At 46.0% G+C, this 20,836-nt stretch overlaps 1 protein-coding gene across 2 annotated transcripts in view; it reads left to right on the forward strand.

Annotated features, from left to right (window-relative positions):
* PARD3B (par-3 family cell polarity regulator beta) overlaps window positions 1–20,836 on the forward strand; it is a 2,582,324-nt gene that overhangs the window by 2,459,447 nt on the left and 102,041 nt on the right. For both annotated transcript variants that reach the window (XM_069615556.1, XM_069615557.1), the window contains exon 22: window positions 9,462–9,541. In XM_069615556.1, the coding sequence (XP_069471657.1) occupies window positions 9,462–9,541 (80 nt within the window). The remainder of the gene's footprint in view (window positions 1–9,461; window positions 9,542–20,836) is intronic.

Here is a 20,836-nt window from a genome sequence, read left to right on the forward strand (position 1 = left end):
AACTCGTAATGAGGACCTAAATCTGGGACTAGTGTTGGTTGTGAGAGGGGATGCGAGTTGCAGATAATTTGTAGTCTGCTTGGCACCCCGGACAATTGGTTCCAAATTGTTGACTCTGACATCCTCTGCGTAGCCTTGTAAATTAGTATAGATGAGATCAAGGCAACCGTACAAGTCCACGTCAGCCTTGTATGGTGTAATCAGGCGCTGGTTGGAACAAAGGCGAGATCTCGTCAAGGTTTTGTGAGAATGGGTCTTGTCCAAGCCCGTTTTAATCGCAGTTATGTGGAGATATACGTGGGTCGCCCAATTGAAATGATTAATGTTCTAAATAGCGTGGGTTTGCCTGGTTCTTCACCAGCACAGGAAAGTAGGCCCTTACTAGTAGCAGCTTTTATCCATCCATGTGAGCGTCACCTTTATGAGGAGATGTGACTGATTTCCTTGATCCCCTTCCCTCCTTCGCCCTTCCCGTAGATTGCCAAAAGGGAGGCCAGCATTCTGAGAATGAAAATCGTAGTTTTGAGAGGGGTTGTTTACTAACATGTAAAGAAATAGGCAGTTCACTGGAATCATAGAAACTTGTGCCTGAAGTCTTAAAAAGGGGGAGGCACTGAGTTCTGTTCCATTACATTTAATTCTTCAACCATCGCCCTGAAGCTGCTTGCACTATGTGTTTGGCACTATACAAAAATAATAAAAAAACATACATATGATTTTTCTTTTTTAAGTGCTTCATTCGCCTTCTTAAGGGCATCTTGGCGCTAGACACAAAGAACATCAGGGGCAGCAGCAGACAAGGAGCGACTGAAAGTGCAGATGGAAATGCAGATGGTCACCAATGAGCCGGACATCTAATGGTAGCAAGCAACACGGGGAAGGAATGGTCAGAACCGAACTTGCCTGCTAGGTCAAGAACGTACGATGGTGCCTGTTAGCAAACCATAGACTGCTGCATTGCTAAGAGGGTAGACATGTTGTTAACTGAACTGAAAGGCCAAGGAACACTCTTTGTATCCAACACCAGATGTATAACAAATTTGACATTCCACTTTGAACAAAAGGAAAAAGCAAGGGGCTGGAGACACAAGCGTTCTAGGGGTTTTTCATTTTAATAAAATTCAGACTGCGATCTTTTAGAGTTGTTGGAAATCCTTGACATTGCACTTTGGAAGCACAAAACAAGCTGCATGACTATAAAGTATTTGCAAATAGACAAAAGCCTTAATACTTTGTGATAATTTGACCAGCAGCTCTAAATGAATGTATGGCACCATATTTGGAAGCTGTTGGTCTTAGAGAATGCCCCAAGCTGGGGTTTTAATGAGAGAATGTGGTTCGAAATGTCCCGTACAGTCCTAGCCTTCTCTTATGGCGTTTGGGCAAATTCATAAGACTGTGGGTGAGAAATCGGGACTCCATGCAGCCTCTGACCTAGAAACACTATGATTTCAGATTAAGATGTATTCAGTGTGTCAATGTTCAGTACTCACCTTGGAACATATGTGTGCTGAAAGTAGTAGCCAAGATAATCTCAGTTCCATCAGACCGTAGCAGTATTTGGAATCGTCCAACTACATGCAAAACAGCTGGCTAAAACATGAAATCAGATCAGATAGAGGGCGCATACAAAAAATAAATAATGGTGATAACGTAGAGCCCTGGGAAACCACCACATGATACAAGTGTCTGTTTTAATGTAAATAGAGCTATGCCACAAACTGAGAAATGCCCCGCAAAATTTTAAATGACCACGCCAATGCAGTGCTTCCAATCCTGTCGATGATACGGTGGTCCAGGAGCAACTGGTGGTCGATGGTATTAAATGCTGCCACAGGTTCCACAGCATAAGTGCACTGAACCCACTGGCACCCACCAGTCACCTAAAATGTTCCATTTCTGCTTGAAGAACAGACTCTGCATATCTACATTGCGGTTGGGTGCTTAGGGAGGACTCGGTGTGAACCAACGGTATGTGCCTCGGAGAAAGGCCGCGATTGGGCAGTAATCAATTGAGCCAGTCAGAGTAAAAGGCTGACTCCTATTTTGTTTTGTGCCTCCACTGTATGAGACCCGCCTGAGGTTTAAACCACAAGGGGGGAACTGCCAGGTACGCTAAGGACCAAGCAAGGTAAGGGGGTGGATAGTGGAGACCCAGTCCAAGAGGAATGCTGGGAGACGTATTCGAGTAAAGTAGGACATGTTGAGTCATACGCTCAAACTGTACTGTATTCTATGAAAAGCTATGAAATCATGGCACATCTAGTGAAATTGATATTTTCTTGCCAGAAGTAGGGACTCTCTACCCGACATTCAGAAAAGTGACAACCTCAAAAAAGAGGGGCGCTACAGCAATCAAACAACCTCTCTCACCTTCCATGGAACCCACCTTCTCCGAAACAGTGGGTTGACAATGATCTGTCATGCACGTCCTAGAGAAGCCGCAGGATGGCCGCCTCGCGGACTGTGGCAGCACACGTCCATTTCTCCTTCTACAGTAACGTGAACTACAGTAACGTGAAGAGATATCCAACCAAGTGCCAGCCTTTCAGCGAAAGATCCATACATGTCCAATGTGTGCCACTCTCAAACTCCCTTATCCAGAGCCTGTGCTATGAATCAGACTTCAGAGGACTCAGGAAATGGGGGAAGCCATGCATTCTTAATCCGAGGGTACACAATGAGATCGCAACGCGATCTTCAACCTAACCCTGCTGCTTCCATCTCCCATGTTATTTTTTAATAGTTTCTCAGGCCATCGATCTGAAGCAGCCATTTGAGGGTACGAATTCTGCACACAAACAATGTAACAAATCTACTGTGAGGCAGCGGCGCACTATGGTTTGTAATGTGATACTAGCGGTCCCTCCATGTAACCATTCCCTCATACATCCTCCTTTTAATCAATGGAAAACCAGATTCTGTGGTTCACCAAGAAGCTAGTCCTGCTTGAATTTTAACAAATGTGGCCAATGACTGCTTGCTGGTCAGTGGGGTGCTCCTAAACTAACCACAAAACCCCAGTGGGATTCAGGAGGACCTAAACGAGTATGGCCACAGGAGCATAATAAAACCTCTACCACAAAGGATGCGCTTTCAAATAGCCAGCCTTCTGTGTTCTGGAACATCCACGGTGGCCACCCACCTGTGCTAGCAAGTCTTGAGAGATTTTCTTCTATTCTTAGAGCGCGGCTCGCCTGTACTGGAAATGGGAAACCAAGATTCCATCAATAGAAAATATAGTATTGCTTTTATTTTTAGGGGGGGCGCACCTCTGCTCGAAATATATTGTATTTTCAACCAGGAAGAGGCATATTCTAGAAATGGAAAACACATAGCTGTTTCTATTTCTAATGAGGGGCCCGCCTTTCACTAGAATAAAAGTAGTATTTCTTCCATTTCTAGTATTGGTCAGAGAGGCTCCATGTCCCGCTCTGGAATGGATTAGAACTCTTCCCCTCACTACATAGTTGAGGCCTGATCAGGATTGGGCAGCGCAGTCATGCATATTTTAGGGCTCTGTGGTGATGGCAGTGTGCTCCCCCACAGAAGGCTGTGCCTGCTGAAATATTTTCCCCGAATTGTCGAAAGGTTCAGTTTTGCAAAGGGAGTAAAAACCCCCAGAGAATGTAAGGGTTGTTTTAGTTTGGAGCAGGCTTACAAGATAATGCCAAAACGACTGCCCAGTGAAATTGGGGGTGTCCTAAATCACCCCAAAAGTTGGGTATGTTCCTGCGTTGCCAGATGGTCATTTTTCACAGCCCAGCTACTTGCAAGATGTGGGCAGAATGTTTCCTGCGCCCTACTTCCCTTGATGAACCTCTGTGGAAAGGCTGGGCTCCTTCACCAATGTACTAATAGGAGGGTTGGTCCCAACAGGCAGGGCCGGCCTTAAGGGCAGCAGCGCCCTGGGCGAATTGGCGCCCCCCCTCGCCCTTTGCGCGCCCCTGGTTAGCAGGGGGTGGGGCAGAAGGGGGGCGGGGCCAGGAGGGGCCACTTTGTTTTCTTTTTTTTTTTTTCTCCCTTAAACCTCCTAGCTCCGGCGAGGAGGCAATGGTGTGAATAGGGTGCGTTAGCACCCCGTTGTCGTTGAATGAGCCCGCCGACGCGGGTTCATTCAATGACAAAGAGGCGCCTGCCGCGCCTTCTGCCATCATGCCAGCTCGGGGGAGCCCTTGAAAGACTCCCCCGAGCTGGCGTGGTGGGGGGCCAATGGTGCCTTTTTGCTGTTAAAGGCACCCGCGGTGGCGGGCACTTTCAACAGCAAAAATGCTGCCTGCCGCGCCTTCTCCCACAACGCCAGCTCTGGGGGAGCCCTTGAAAGTCTCCCCCGAGCTGGCGTGGTGGGGGCTTATGGCACCCTGGGGTGTGTGGCGCCCTGGGCGGTCGCCCGGCTCGCCCTCCCCTAAGGCCGGCTCTGCCAACAGGTGCATGTGTCTTTTAGTTTGTGTATTGCTCCCCATTATTGCAGCTGTCCTGACTCATTGGTTAAAGGGGAGTATTGTGAATAAACGGCAACACTAGACCATTGAAAACAGAAAACATGCCGGTGGTTAAATTCTGTGTGCTTGTTTTTTCTTTTCTTCTTTTTTTAAATTTGACATTTCCCGAAAGGCCAGCTTGATTTATTTCCCTCTTCCTAATGAATTGTTAAAAATGTTGGTAAAGGCATTAAATCTTCCCCTTTTGCCATTAATCTGTGAAAAGGGAAAAAAGGCAGGGTGCTCTAAGAGGGGGGCCGGTAAATGGTCTCTTAGTGCTATTGCTTTATAGAAGAAAACCTGCTGATTCGAGCAGGGCCGAGGGAAGGGCTGCCTCCTAATGCAAGGAGCATTGAACGGCCTGGTGCATTTACGGAGCAAAGACTAATAGCTTCGTTTTAACAAGGCTCTTAACACTTGCGCCATCAGCGGAGGCCTAGTCTGTAAAATGGCGCAGGGAAGGGAAAATGGACTAAAAGCATCACCCAAACCGAGGCCTGCCCTCGCCGTGAACTGCATTCATAGACCTCTGTGAGGGAGGCGGCCTGGTTTATCATCTTGAGCTCAGCAGAGAAGTGGCGGGAAGCTGAGTGCACTAGGACCGCCCTAGTAAGTGCGCTGATCCTCCCCTTCTGTTTGTCTGCGCGGGCAGATGTGAACGTTTCCTCGGCTGGTGGTGCTAGCTGTCACTGAGGTAAAAGGGGTTCATTGATCAGCCGTAGCAATAGAAAGTGGAGCAAGGATTTCAGATCAGAGGTTGAGTCTAGCCTTCCGTAGCGCGGGCGCTCCAAGTTCACATCTCACTGCAGTTGGAGCCACAGTAGTGGGCCATGCCCGCAAGGGCCGACCACAAGAATGGATGACTGAAATTTCCCCGACACCAGAAAGGGACCCTGACCTGTGCTGTCAGTACCATTTTTTTGTCACTGTTTTTAGCACTCCTTTATTGAGGAGGGTACCTATGCAGTAGTGAGTTTGGGTACCAGCAGTCTGGAGACACATCTGGCCTGCAAGTGAAAATCCCACATACACCGCATACTGTGACTGCTTTCAAGTAAATGATATATGTGACTGCATTAAAGTCAAACCTGTATCTTCAGTACTATATTACAATGGCATCTAGTCCAAGTTGCTGGCTTTGTTCAGTTTGGTTTTGTCAGAGTGCACGTTTTTATTTACCGGATACATAACCCGAGCTGCATGCTAGTTGTCAAACAATGATTAAGAGCAGGAGTCTTTCTCACAGAGGTATATCATGGAGGAGGATTTACATAGATATCAAGTGGTCCCACGTCAAATGTGAGGTGTTAAGTCAGTCTTGAAGTTTAGGCTCACCTCACTTTGCATTCTGGTACTTGTATACAGTGTGAGAAATAAGAGTACCAACACTGCAGTGAAAAGGGCATGAGCTAAACAGCTGTGACTTGAAGAAAATCTCTCCCCTGACAGGGGATAACTTAAAAGATTTAGGTCTGTATGATTTTGAAAAAAAAGCATTAAATGAAGTACTTTCAGTGGGGTCGTACTGGCACTCCACAGAGCAATTTTAGTTCAGAGTGCAATGACAGGATTTTGGATACAAGGCACACAAGCTCCCCATTAACTCTAAGCCCTTCCCGCCGCGATGTCACTTCCCTTGTAGTCAGCTCTGGCTGGCTCACTGGCTGTACATTAAGACTGGCTTCTTCGGAAAGTTAAGAGGTTAGCCCCCGTGGGTGTCCATGGAGATAGTGGTTTTGGCTAATGGCCAAATGAGGCGCTCAAGTGTTCCATAAGCTGCTCAATGATAACTGCATCGTTTTTGTCAATGTCCAGCTGACCAATAGGCAAATGTACATCCTTCCCAGTAGTTCAGTGTTTGAAAGTGGTTGTGAGGAGTGGAGTAAGTCATGCCAATGTAAGCTAAATCTGTCTTCTGACCGACACTAGCAGATAAGGTATTTCAGAGGAAAGAACCACTCATAATTAATTTTGCAAGTCTATCTAAATTCTCTCACAAGAATCGTATAAAAAATTCAGAAAAGGTTAAATTATAAATATACTACATTCATTGTGATTAAACATCAGTGTAGACCAGTTCCTTAAACATAACAATTTCATAAACTTCCAATCAGCCCTGGTCATCCCCCTTGCTCACTATCTGGGTCCCACCATGCCTGTCCATCAACCCCCAAGAACAAAACTCTGACACTGTGTGTCCGGGTATGACTGGCACCCCCGCCAACCTATGCAGCATTCACATCAGATTCCTTAAGCCTCACCACAGTGAGAAGCAGTCTATGCAAATATGCACATTTTTTGGCATAAAACCCACAATTAATACATAGGCAGTCAATTTACAGCCTCTGTCTATTACAAGTCCAACAGTTCATATCCCACGTAAGGTCCCCAGTCGATGCGGCTCTGGAATATAGGTTATGGGCATGCAGTCATTTCATCTCCGGATGTTTTACCACGTTTTTTTTAAAAGAAAAAAACGAATCGAATTTTTAGGGGGTTTAGACAAATGTATATTTGGGGTGTGGGTGTTTGAGAATAACAAAACAGTAAAAGGGGGTGGGGCTTTGGGGGGGAACACCCCCCAAAAAGTAAAAAAAGAAAATCCAATGAGATGTTTTCGTTAAAAAATTCACAGTAAAGACCCCAGCGAAAAAACATCCCACGATGAAATGACATGGAACCATGTTATGTTACCCACATTTATACCGTGAATTACTGCCATTTACCGTAGTGCCCACCATCATACAATACTCCATTTACGCCTGGCCACGCTTACCACCACACAGCCTGCAGAGGTCGTTTTCCAGGATTGCGACAATGTCTGTACACATCACCCACCTCTGGACCCTGCATTTTGGATGGGCGAACAAAGGGACAACAATTTTAGCATGTCAGTACAAGGCCCACACATGCTGTAATGCAGTGTGGCTGCAAAGGACTCTGGGACACACGACCCAAATTCTCTGTGGTTTCTGAGAAAGATGATTACCGAAAATAATAAAAATAGGTTTGAAAAAACGACCATGCGTCCCAAAAGGAGTCCAGCACAATCTCCTAGAGAAGGTTAATGCTATCTTATGTCTGCTTAAATCCGTGTATGTATGATTGACTTATGTACCTGCAACTAAGAGACCTCACGGTCACATGTAACCATCTTAATGCAAAATGTTTGCTACACCTTCATGCAACAGCGCCACAATGCCTTTGGGCTGCATGTGCGCTATACAATTATCTGAATCCAACGTGGTGAAATCAAAAAATGTATTTTCCTTCTGTTAAAATGAATTCTATAGGAGGATCTGAAGTGAGTGGGCCTCATTACGAATCAGGCGTTAAGGGGTTAACGGCGCCGTAAACGGCGCCGACCCTTAACACCTGATTACAAGGTCCGTTAGCGCCATGGTGATATTAACACCTGCTTTTTGCAGGTGTTAAAATCCATGGTGCTAAGGGACCATGGTGCTAATTACGCCATCGTAATTTACGGTGGCGTAATTAGCGCCTTCCCCACTCCCATTATGCCCTATGGGGCATAAATGGGAATGGGGAAGGGTAAAATGGGAAATGGGGATTTACCGCCCCACTCACCTTGGAATGGGGCGGTAAATCCGCCATCCACCATGGTGTAAACGTAGTTTACACCATGGTGCTAAGGGTACGACCCAGGCGGTAACTTACCGCCTGGGTCGTAATGAGGCCCAGTGTCTGCTTGATCCCAATGTTCCATGAATCCCAGAACTCCATAGAATGGGCTCAGTGTCCCTGAAATGGGTGATAAAGCTGTGAATGGGAGAAGAGCTGTGCCTTGAATGCGTGATGTAGCTGTGAGGTTCTGGCCTTGCGCTGTCAATCAATGATGAACACATTTTCTGGAATGCTGGCCGCTGCAAAGGGCAGGTTGCACAGCTTACTTCTGTAGGTTCCAACACATCTATGTCTCTTGCAATCTACGGTAAGCACTCTCTGAGGAACGTCCTCTTGGAAGAAACAAGAGTTTTGTACCTAACTGGCTGGGAGTGTGGGCCTCAGGGGGGGTCTCCTCTGATTGGTCTCGCCCTCTTATGTTCACATAAAGCGCCACTCCATTTTCCCCTATTCACTTCCTTGTGAATCTCCAGGTGGCAAGGTATTCGGTTAATGGCGGCCCAGATATATGTTTCTAGAAAGACAACATAAAATGGTGTTAAAGGGAACTAGACTGCCAGGCACCTCCAGGGCGCATAAGGGAGGGCACAGGAAAGGAATGCCTGGGTGAGGCGGGACATTAAATGCAACGTGGCATATAGCAATGAAGGCAGAACAGAAAGACTGACAAATGTCCAGTGCATATTACAGTAAGCTTAGTAAGTAGTTATTATTACTCTGCTTATCTAACTGGACCTGACATTCTCAACCTATACTGCTTTTTTTTTTTTTTTCCTCACTGGGTGTGTGGTTACACAAAAGAAATACTGCATGCAAGGGAAAAGGCACACGTGGGGCAAAGTGCTACAAAATGACGCCAAATGTTAATGGAATCCCCCAGAGTACTGAGCTTGTTCATAATGTGCGCAATGTCAGCTAGTTGCAACACACTGAGACGTAAGGAAGCCTGCATGCTGGCTTTGGGGATGCATGAATTACGGTGGAGCATGGACAATGGAGCGCTTCATGGTTGAGATCCGCCTTTGACTCTGGAACATGTGGTCAGGGAACGTAAACAAGGGTGATAGTTGCCACACAGCACTGTCTGGGTTCAGTCGGCACACATCTGAGGGCATGTGTCTGCTCAGATGCCTTGTCTTGATCAACAAGGAAAGAGTTGTGCGCGCTGCTCTATATGTGGATGCTTTGTGTCCTCCCCTAAGGCTTTCCCGGCCTCATTCCTGGCACGCGGTGCAGCGCGGGGCGGAAAAGAGTGTCCTGCGTGGGCAAAGAAGAGTGCATCTTTTGTACTAGGCTTCTAACTACTCTTGCTTTCACCTTCTCGCCCTCCCACAGGTGCCTGGAAAAGGTCCAGAAGGCGGTTCTCACGGTGTGCGATTCGAGGGGATGGAGCGCCAGTATGCATCGTTGCCCAGGTACAGTGTGGCAGGAGTCTCCTGTGGTGAGGATGGGTGCAGGGGGGGGGGGGGTTATTTTATTTATTAATTCACATTTGTTTAGTGCACAGGCAGCCCAGGGGCCTAGTGGTGCTTGTTACAGAGGTTGAAAATGACTTATTAGACATACAGTGAAGTCATTACTTAGTTACAAGAGGCGTACTGCAGTTGCAGATGAGAAAGAGGAAAAAAGAGCAAACAAAGAGAAGGAAGAATGTGTTAGTTGAACAATTTGGTTTTTAGTTTTTGCGGAAGGCAGAGAGAGAGGTTTCTGATCTGAGTGTGCTGGGTAGTGCATTCCATAGCTTAGGGGCAATGTAGGGGAAGCTTATTCCACCTGCTCTAGCTCCTTTGATGCGCGGGACCCTTAGTTGGTTGGTGTGACATTGTCTAGTAGGTCTGGTAGAGTGTGATCTGGCTATCGTATCATACAAGTAAGAGGGGGCTGACAGATTGATACATTTGTGTGCAGTGGTACGAACTTTGAAGGTAATACGCTCTTTGACAGGTAACCAGTGTGCTGACTTTCTAGCTTGCGAAATGTGATCCCTTTTTGGAATGTTGAGAGCTGCTCTGAGTGCATTGTTCTGAGTTGTTTGGAGTTTGAGATTAGATTTGGAGGTGCCGGCCAGTAGCGCATTACAATAATCTAATTTTGCTCGAATGGTGGCTCTGGCAATGGATAGGCAGTTATCTTTGGTTAGGAAAAGTTTGATGGCATTAATAAGCTTGGTGCTCAGGGCGGAAGTAGAAACAATGGAATTGACTTGCTTGTCCATGGAGAGTGAAGCGTCAATGTGGACTCCTAGAGTTTTAACAGAAGGTAGAACTGGGATGACACAATTGTCTATGCAGAAATTGGAGTAGAGTGTGTCGAGGTTACGAGGATGAGAATTTCGGTCTTGTCTCCGTTGAGACATAGTCCGTTCGTAGCCATCCATGCTTGGATGGTGGCATATATATTCTGGAGGGTGGCAGCGTCCTGCTGGTAGAGCCCAGTGAGAGGGAGGAGCACTTGGGTATCATCAGCGTAATTAGTGTAGGTGATCCCAAGTGGTCCAGTTTATTAAAGAGAGGTTTGGTAAAAAGATTATAAAGGGTAGGAGCCGTACATGAGCCCTGAGGGACCCCGTACCTGATGGTGGTAGGCTCTGCATTTGCTATATTGGAGAACACTTTCATCACTCTTCCTTGTAGGAAGGATGTGATCCAGTTTGTGGCCTGTTTGGAGAAGTGTGCAACCTGTGTGAGATGGTTTGTGAGGGTGGCATGATCAACCAAGTCAAATGCCGCTGAGAGGTCTAGGAGGAGCAGGAGGGCCGGCTTGCCTTTGTCTAGGATTGGGGTGATTTAGTTCTTGAAATCTAGTAATGCGGTTTCAGTACCGTGACCTTTATGGAAACCAGACTGCCTTTTACCTAGGACAGAGTTGTTTTCCAAGTAAAACTGGATCTGCATATGTGCAGCTTTATCTAGGATTTTAAGGAGAAATGGAACAGTTGTAATGGGACGGTAGTTGTTGGGTTGGGCAGGGTCTAGAGTGGGTTTCTTTAAGAGCGGGCGCACCCACGCCTCTTTAGGGCTGTCTGGGACTTTGCCTGTCTTGAAGAATGCGTTAATGAACGCTGTGATGATCGGCCTAAGAGGTACAGCACACTCTTTAATGATGTTATGGGGGGATATATCGCCTTTGCATTGCGAGGGTTTGAGCTGTTTGAGAATGTGAAGAACATCCGATTCAGTGATTTGGGAAAAGTTACATTTTGGGGAGTGATTGTCTTTATGGGTAATGAGAGATTGGGTCTGCTGGGGGTGAAGAACCTTGTAGTGTTCTGCTATTTTATTTTGAAGAAGATCTATTTTTTTTAGCATAGCTATTTGGATGCTGTTGCACCGAGCTTCATCCTTAACAATCTCATCTGTGCAGATTGGAGGAACGGTAAGCTCTTTAAAGATGGTGAATAGCTCTTTTGAATGGGAGTTGGCTTCTGTGATACGCTTGTTGTAGGTTTCTGATTTGGTCTTAAATATGGCATTTTTATATTTTTTAGTAATGTTAAGAAAGCTTACTTTGGTGGCGTCACAGGGATTGGCCTGCCATGTTTTAAGAGCTTGGCGCTTGCATTGGCGTAGATTTAATAGGTCCTCCAAGAACCATGAGTTGGAGTGAAACAATTGTTTTGTTTTTGTTTTCAAGAGAAGCATTAATGGCATGGGTGAGGGTGTCTTTGAAGATCCCTGCTAGAGTGTTGGGGTCAGATGAGAAGGGAGGTGCTAGGCAAGGATTGTTGAGAAAGGGATGCATATTGTATGCTGTAAGTTTTTTGGCACTTCTGGCTAGCTTGGCCGGTGCTGATGTTGGCGGTTTGGAATATGTGGATATGGGAATGCAGAACTGGAGGCAGTTATGATCAGTCCAAGGAAGGGCTGTGCTAAAGTTGAGGGTGCAGCCACAGTTGTGATCTGCCACTCAGTCTAGGATACGGCCTTTATCATGGGTAGGTGCTGTTACTTTCTGTGTGAATCCTAAGTCTTTAAGGTTTCTGTCGAGAATGGATGCTGTTTTGTCTAGTTTGTCATCGTATCCAAGGTTTAGGTCTCCTATGAGCAGTGTTTTGTTAGTTTTTTTAATGTAGATTCCAAGGAGGTGGTTGATTATGCCTGGGAAGTTACTATGGGGACCTGGAGGTCTGTAAATGACATGAATGTTTACTGTATCTTTAGGGGAGAGGGCTAGTTTGGCTGAAAGGATGTCAATCTTGTCTTCCCCAATGGTGGGAGTCTGTCTGATGGCGAGGGTATCTTTGAAGATAAGTGCGACCCCACCTCCCGTTTTAGCTAGTCTGTCCTGTCTCAAGATTGAGCAGCCTCAGGGTAGAGCTAGGTTGATGGTAGGACCAGAGGCTATATGCAGCCATGTTTCTGTTATGGCTAATATATCTAAGTCTTGACTGGTGATAAGATCATTGACTTCTATAGCATGAGCGTTGAGTGAGCGAACATTTAGTAGAGCACATTTAAGATGTTGAGGTTTCTTATGATGCCCAAAAGAAGGAAACAGGAGCTGAAGGTACTGGTGGGTCGCTCCCTCTTCGCAACTGAGGCAGATTCGCCTTCACAGGTAATTGACTTGAAAGCTACAACTTGGCTTATCATAATAAGCATTTTGTTCTGCTTGGCAACAATGTGTCTTCGAGAACTGGGATCTCAGGTTTTCCTTGGGACACTCTTGTTTCTTGAAATATGAAAGAAGCAGGCCTTTGTTTGCATGCCCATCCTGCGTCATCAATGTTGCCAGTCTGCAGTGGCTACCCACAGCTTTGCCTTGTTTGTTTTTGCCGATGGCCCATGGCCACTAATAATCAATTGCAGGATGGTAAGGGCAGGCGGGGTGGATCCGCCCGGTTGGAGGTGCATATTCATTGTGGTGCAGAGAGGTGGCCATTTTATTTTACTCTGGCCTGACTCTTGGTGGTGCTCTTCAGGGCACACATTTCTGACGCTCAGTGAGGGCACCTGATTGGCACAGATTTCTGGGGTACATGTCTTCTCTATTATAAAAACAACTGGCAAGGCAAACCCAATAATCAAAAAAGTTACACAGGCAGAATCAGAATACAATAGGACAAAGGAACTTTCAGAAAACAGAAAGGAAAAATCCATATTTGTCTCAACTCATAGAATTTTAGAACAATAGTGAAAGTATGTCCAAGCAATAAATAATTATTGTACTATCTGAAACAAATAAGGTGAACACTACACTTGTAGAGCTACAGTGTATTATAAAGAGCACTGTATACTACACTACATCTCCACAAGTGTGATTTTACAATTTGTATACATGGTTTGTTGCCCAACATGTACTTATTTTCATTTTGTGTTTCTATTATGGCTGGATCGGGTTGAGGAAATTGAATATGCCGAAAGTTACTTTGGCAGTTATTGGCCCAAAATTGCTTAAACTGGTAAATTACAAATGAACTGTGCATCACCTGAAATGTTCATTTTGGCAAAAGAGAAAAAAACACAAATCGTTAGAGAAAGAAATTGATTTGCTAAATGTATTTTTTTAAACAAATCGATCTGCTTTATTTTACAATAAGAAACCAGTTTTAAAACAAACAAAACTCTGATAATTACAACAAATTAAAAAGTACTCAATATAAAGCAACCTTTTTTGTCACCTATCTCAAGTCATCGTAAAATCCTCCCAAAAGTTCAGTTGTGAAGAAACATGTTTTGTTATTGGGTCTTACAAAGCACAACTTCCATAATAATCATGCCCTCTGGTGCTTTAGGATCAGTAAGAGAGGGAGGGTGAGGTATGGGTTAGTAGGAGTAGAGGGAAGCAGGGCAGATTTTTATCTGTATTTTGTCTTTACTTTTTTACATTTATAGCAGTGCACAAAGCCCTGAGGCATCTAGACGTTAGTAACAGTACAAGTGTGGTAGCACAGTCCACAGTGTGAGGACCAAGCAAAAGAAGTTACAACAAAGGGTACATATCGAATGCACATTTCGATAAAATCTCATAGTACAGGGGGGTTAAGGGGTACATCAGGCGTACAGTTAGGCATAATAGGCGACGGTCATGTAAATGCACAATCTAGTAAATCCTCACCTTATCGTACGGGGGGGCTACATCGGGTGTACATGTAGGCATAATAAGCAACATTCATGTGAATACACATTCCGGTAACGCCTCATGTTACAGGGGGGCTTCATCGGGTACACAATTGAGCATAATAAGTAACATTCGCGTGATTGCTTTGCTGCAGTGCTCATGCGTGCAGATCTGGAGAAAAAAAACAGACCCTGTCCGCTGTGTAATTTGATAGATATTGTGCCAGCTATCTGTGGGCATTGGTCAGTGTGCATGGCATATTGGTAATGTCAGTTGTTTGGGTGGTTTTCTAGAATGGAGTAGTGATGGACTTGCGTAATGTATCTGCAGATGTAGTCTAGAGGCGTGCATTTGTGATGGTGTTGCTTCTTTTGGGTCCAGTTGGTTGGTTGTTAGGGTTATCTGTTGGGATGTGGAGTCGATTAGGGTGGAACAATTGAGGTGGTTAGTGTCAGCTCTTTTACCAAAAGTAGTGGATTTATAAGACATTCAAATCCCAAGTTTCTTTTATCGTTCAGAAGAAACACATTTTTTTCACAGTGCTAACGATCCTGCCCATCCCTCCCACACACTGTCGACTGTGTTATGGTTGCCTAAGCTTGTGCCGAATCGCACAAGCATGTTACTCCTACCCCTGGCTTCCATTAGCACTTGCCCTTCTGAGTTCCCCTTAGCACTTTCCCAGCCCCTGGGGTACCCTCCTCTGGCACTTTATCCTCTTCTCCCTATCCCATCCCTTTGCCTTATCCCACCCCCACACTTCATTTTACTGCACTTGCACAATCCAAATGTCACAAGGCCTAGTAGGACCGTTATTGTCGTTTTTCTCCCTGGTCTGTCCCCCACACCTCCTCTTTTGTCTTGTGGCACCTGGAAACACCTTCTGCCATACAGGCGACATACAACTGTTCAATTAATAAAATAAATGAATAAGCATGTTACTTTCAAAAAATCAAATGAAGCTTTCAGATTGCCTGCATTCAGACTCACACCATTTTCTGAAGGCCTTTTGCTGATTTAGTCTGGTAAGCGTATTAATGTTTTCCTTCTAAATAGGGGCGTCCGATACGTCCCCCCAGATTACTCCCTCATCCCACTTAACCGACCCTCTAGAGGAGGAGGAGTAGCAATCGCCTTCAAGTCACACTTTTCCGCCTCAATCACCGAAAGGCAGCCAACCATCCCTTCCTGCGAATCGCTTCTGGTCAAACTATCCCTCCCCCCAACTTTCTCCCACAGCTTCCTAATCATCTACAGACCTCCTGGCTATGACAGACAATTCTCAAGCAACCTCTGCCATTCGATAGCCACCATCCAATTAAACCATTCCACCCTCACTCTTCTAGGAGATTTCAATATCTGACTCGACATCCCGACCAACCCAATGACCCACTCTCTGGTCGACTGCCTAGATGCGATTAACCTCCGTACCCACATAAATGGGCCAACTCATTGTAAAGGACACACCCTTGATGGCATCTTCAGCTCCCACGGCCAGATACACCTAAACCCCCCCCACCACTGTCATCTGGTCCAATCACTTCATTGTCCCTTTCAGCATTCGCTCACCCACCCCCCCACCCCGTACCAGAACCTCTAAATCTACACAAATGCTGGAAGAAACTAAAAATCCTTTCCGACCTTGCTGACGCGCTCCTTCAGTCTCCCCCTACCTCCACATGCAATGTAAGCTTAAACCATGACGCCTTTGACACATGGCTCAACACCTCACTAATCCCGCTCATGCCCACTTGCCAATCATCCTCTCGCCATGGCCCATTTCCAAGATGGTTTACACCAGAACTGAAGACTGCAAAACAACTATATAAATCCCTTGAACGCAAATGGCGGAAAGATAAAACCACCCTGAGCAGATCCACCTTAGCCCGGCACCACCGCCACTACAAAGCCGAAATCCGGAAAGCAAAAAAAGCCCATTACAACTCTCGAATTCTCAACTGTGGAAACCCCAGCAAAGAACTCTGCAAAATCATCTCTGAATTCCCCAAACCATCATGTACCACCACCCAATCAACCCCCTCTCAATCACTCTGCGACTCACTCGCTCTCCACTTCTACACCACTGCTCTCAAAAGAACAAAGTCCCTAATCAACAAACTGGCCCTCCTGTACCCACCGCACAATGCACCCACCCACCCCACCTGCCAACCCTCCACCTACCACCCACCCGACTGTCGACTCATTCACACCGATATCAACTGACCAATTTACCAAACTTCTCTCTGCCCTGAAACTCTCTGGCTCCCCCGCTAGACCTCTACCCAGTCTCAACCCTCAAAGAAATATTCGCATCCACCTGCGCAGGAAAATATGCGAGAACCATCATAAACAAGTCCCTCTCCTCGGGAATTTTTCCCAACGCGTTCAAAACTGCTCACGTTGAACCCCTCCTAAAAAAAAAACGTGCCTCGACCCTCTCAACCCCAAAGTCTACCGCCCCATCTCAAACATCAGGTTCCTTGCTAAACTCATTGATCGAACCGCTTACTCCCAACTAAACGCCTTTGTCAAAGCCAACAATCTCCTAGACCCCGCTCAATCAGAGTTCAGCCCCCGACACGGAACCAAAACCACCCTGACCTCAATCTGGGACGACCTTAAAAACACTGCAGACTCTGCGGGATACGCTGCACTTATCCTTCTTGACCTATCCACCGCCTTTGACATAATCAACCACTCGATCCTCCTCTACCGCCTCCACTCCCTAGGAATCCGTGGATACACTCTCAAGTGGATAGCATCCTACCTTAATAATAGGAAACAAATAACCCTCCTCTCCTCCTTTGTCTCCACCACCCGACCAGTCAATACCAGAGTTCCACAAGGAGCGTGCCTATCAGCCTTCCTGTTCAACCTCTACATGTCCACCCTCCCACGAATAATCTGCTCGTACAATATCCTGTGCTACAACTACGCTGACGACACCCAACTAATCCTAAAACTCATTAACTCAAAACCCATCTGCCAGCCTGACCTCGCTGCCTGCCCACTTGACATTGATCAGTGGATGGCTACAAACCACCTCTTTTTAAACCCCACCAAAACTGAAATCATGGTGTGTGGCAACACCGAAATTCTTCCTCACCCTCTACCCTGGCCATCATCCATGGGCAATCCCCCCGACAACCTCTGCTTCAGTAAAAAACCTTGGATGCACTCTCGACTCTGTCCTAACCCTCTCGCACCAAGTCAACAACGTCTCTAAGTCCTGCCACTACCACCTCAAAATTCTTAGGCGCATTTTTCCATACCTCTCCTTTCCCAACAGACTTGCCGCAGTCCAATCAATTGTAATGTCAAGACTGGACTATGCTAACTCCCTCTACCTCGGAGTCCAAGCATACCACCTGACTAAACTACAAAGAGCAGAAAATGCTGCAGCCAAACTACTACTAGCACTTGGCCCAAGGGATCACATCTCCCCAGCTCTCAAAACTCTCCCGTCTCTCGGTTGGCCATCAAAGGAGAGAGTGTTATTGGCAGGAGTAGTACTAAAAGGAATACCTTCAGGAGAAGCAAAAAAAGACTGATAGGCTGGTGCTGGGGTGGGCAGACCAGCTTACAAAGGAAGGATTTTAAGTGGTCACCCCATTAACTAGAGCGAACAGGGGCATTTCAGAGGACCATTTTGGTCCAGGGCATATGGTAGATATGGGTTGAAGAATAAGACGGCATCATTACGCTGGTGTACAAGGTGGATAACATAGGATTAATCAGGATCTTCAAGAACACCAAATGGATAGAAGTGGGAGTAGTGGAACTGTAGGGCTATGCTTCACTGCCGAACCCCACCAGGGCACATCAGACCAACCCAAAAGTGCCAGCCAAGGGCACCACCTAGCAAAAAGACCTGATTGGCCCACAGGGAGAACACAGCAGGTAGATCTATAGGAGACAGCAAATCGGAGAACCCCTAAATCACCTATTTGCTCAGGAACCATGACTCCACAGTAGGGAAAGCGTTTAGTCTGAGAGGAGGGTTGAGAGACAAGGTGACCCTCTTCTACCAATTTTAAGGAGCAACAACACCGTCATTGAGGTGCACTTTATCTGTTGTTGGGACTCGAGGGAACTATGGTGTCCCAAAGTTCCTTTTGCTTCGCGCCGGTCACCTGGTTTGGGTTGCTGGTTTTCTGGAACTATTTGGAAATTGAACATTCCTTTTATGAGCCCCATTTGGGCAAGTTGTGAAGTGCCTTATTGGGATGGCCCCCTCGCGTTATACTCGCCCACGCAGAGCACCGATCATGATGCACGTAGTTGTTGTTAGTTTGTACCATCCTGATATTTATTTGTGGAATTTTGCCATCGCCCTGATCTGATCCATTTTTAGTGTTTAGGGGAAGCTTCTGGTGCATGGTCTCAGTTTCCAGACCCGTCCTGTCACACTAGTTGTGGTATTTTCATTTCTAATCATGAATTGCATTTTTGCAAAAGTAAAAGTATGCTTATTTTGTTCGTATTTTGTGGGGAAAATGCATAAACTCCGTGTGCGCATCACTTCAATCCGGAGTAGAAGTTGATTGGGACGGCTGCTGGGTTTCTGATGCCGTGCAAGGAAGCCCCCCTCCTCACCCACTCCACAGACATGCCTTTACATCCCACCACAGTTCAGGATTAAGGTCCTGTGAAGGGCAGAGGTATGCATTGCAAATTCCACATGGCTTGGAGAACACCAATCTCTAAATAACGGTATAGGATTTTTTTTTTTTTTTTTTTTTATGCTGAGAGGTTTTGGATACCAGAAATGTGAGCATTTTGACCATGCTCTTAAAATTTAGATCAAGGGCCGGGGGCTCTAAGCGCAAACTTTGGGATCTGGAGTGAGTATTTACAGCGGTTTATATTGATATTTTTTAAACCCATTTTTTCAGGTGGCATTTTCTCTACACCAAGTTTGGCGAAAAAAAAATGTTAGAATGTTTTTTTAATTTTATTTTTAAAATGGGGGGGGTTCCCTCCGGGGGTTCCCTCCCAAACCCCCATTTTTCTATTTACTTTTTTTTTACTAACGAAACCCAAAAAACATAATAAAAAAAACATTACAAACAAATTATTTCGCCAAAATGTTTTCGACATAATGGTAATTCCAAAATATGTTTTTGAAAGTATGACCGGATACCATTTACAGCAGCAGGGCCATTATCACATTTGATTCTTCTAGCCAGTCAAGAGTGAGAGTTTTCGCTTTTCCTGAGGTACAAGTAGGTTTTCTGTACTTTACCAATAATAGATAGTAGTGTGAATTCCAGCCTTGTATTGTCCACTTATCGGCATGCCAAAGTGCTCGATGTGTCAATGCGACTGCCAGTGGATCCGTGCATGCAGTAGGGTGAATATAGTGGGCAACAATACACAACTTGGGGAATCCCAGAAGTTACTGGTGGTGGTATGGGTTGGAGTCTTCCCCCATCTTTACCATCTGTCTGCACCAGAAGTGAGATCTGTAAAGGAAGGACCGTGCCACTTAGTGCCCGCACGTGAGCTCAATGCGCTGAGTGGGACCCTCTGGTCAGTGACGTCAAGGGATGCTCAGAGCTGAAGAAAAATCAGTGTCCTGACCCAGACCCGTGTAGACAATGTGTATGGCCATTGTACTACAAGAAGCCTCAAATCTGCAAGAGTCAAACTGGCAGATGGGTAGTGGGGCCAGTAAGGCATTGCAAGTGAAGCATAGTGGGCACATGGGGGCCTAAAAAACATTCAGTGCAGTCTTGTAACGCGCATTTACTTGAAACTACCGGTGGGAGTGAGCGCGACCAAAGCAAAGGCATTGCCAGTGGTGTTCCACTATGCCAATGTAGAATCTTGGTAGTCTTGGAAGGAGCTCATGGCTCGTCATGGGGAAGGGTTTTAAATATGTTCGATTGGGCCCACCACCTATTTCAAGTTGCTGGTGCTGTCCTTTTGCATAGACTTCAGTGACAAATACACGTGTAGAAAATACTGTTTTTCTTATGCACAGTATTCTGTTTTGATAGCATAGCTACCCTGTCAATTAAAAAACAGGCTGCCGCCCAAAAGGAGGCAAAATGCTGCATGGCAATGTATTGCATTTCGTTCCTTCACAAAGGCTGCTCCGCTAGTGGTTCGGTTGCGCCGCGAGCTCCTGCAAGTTCGTGCACTAGTCTCTTCTCTCCCCGCTGTGCTTTCAACAATGAGCTCTTCAATTCTAACAGGGTTGTGCAGCTTCGCCCCCAGAAGGGATACACCAAGTCTCTTACTTCATTGCGGCTAAACGTTCACTTTGGCACGGGGCAAACCGAAGGGCTGCTGCAGGAAGAGGAACGAGTTTGTTGTGCGGCCTAGTTATTTTGTGCCCCTGAGCCATGAGCCGACATTGTTCTGAGCTGTGGAGTTGTTATGAAGACCTGGTACTCCCTCCTCCTCCTCCTCCTCCCTACCGAGTAATAAAACATCCTGATTCCTATTAGGTAAACCCCTGTAGGCTGTGTTTTGGAAACACAGGGAATGTTTCTAGCAGGATATACTGCTTGCGCACTACCCGCCGTTCCTTGCGCGGCGCTGCGCTTGTTTGTACTCTTGAAACGACATACAACACATGCTGTATTGCTTATCTGTCTGCTCACAGGCCTTCTTCCTTGTCTGTTGTGTAAATGCACGTTTTT

The sequence above is a fragment of the Ambystoma mexicanum genome, chromosome 9, assembly GCF_040938575.1.
Source record: "Ambystoma mexicanum isolate Mex_15411 chromosome 9, UKY_AmexF1_1, whole genome shotgun sequence".
NCBI lineage: Eukaryota > Metazoa > Chordata > Amphibia > Caudata > Ambystomatidae > Ambystoma > Ambystoma mexicanum.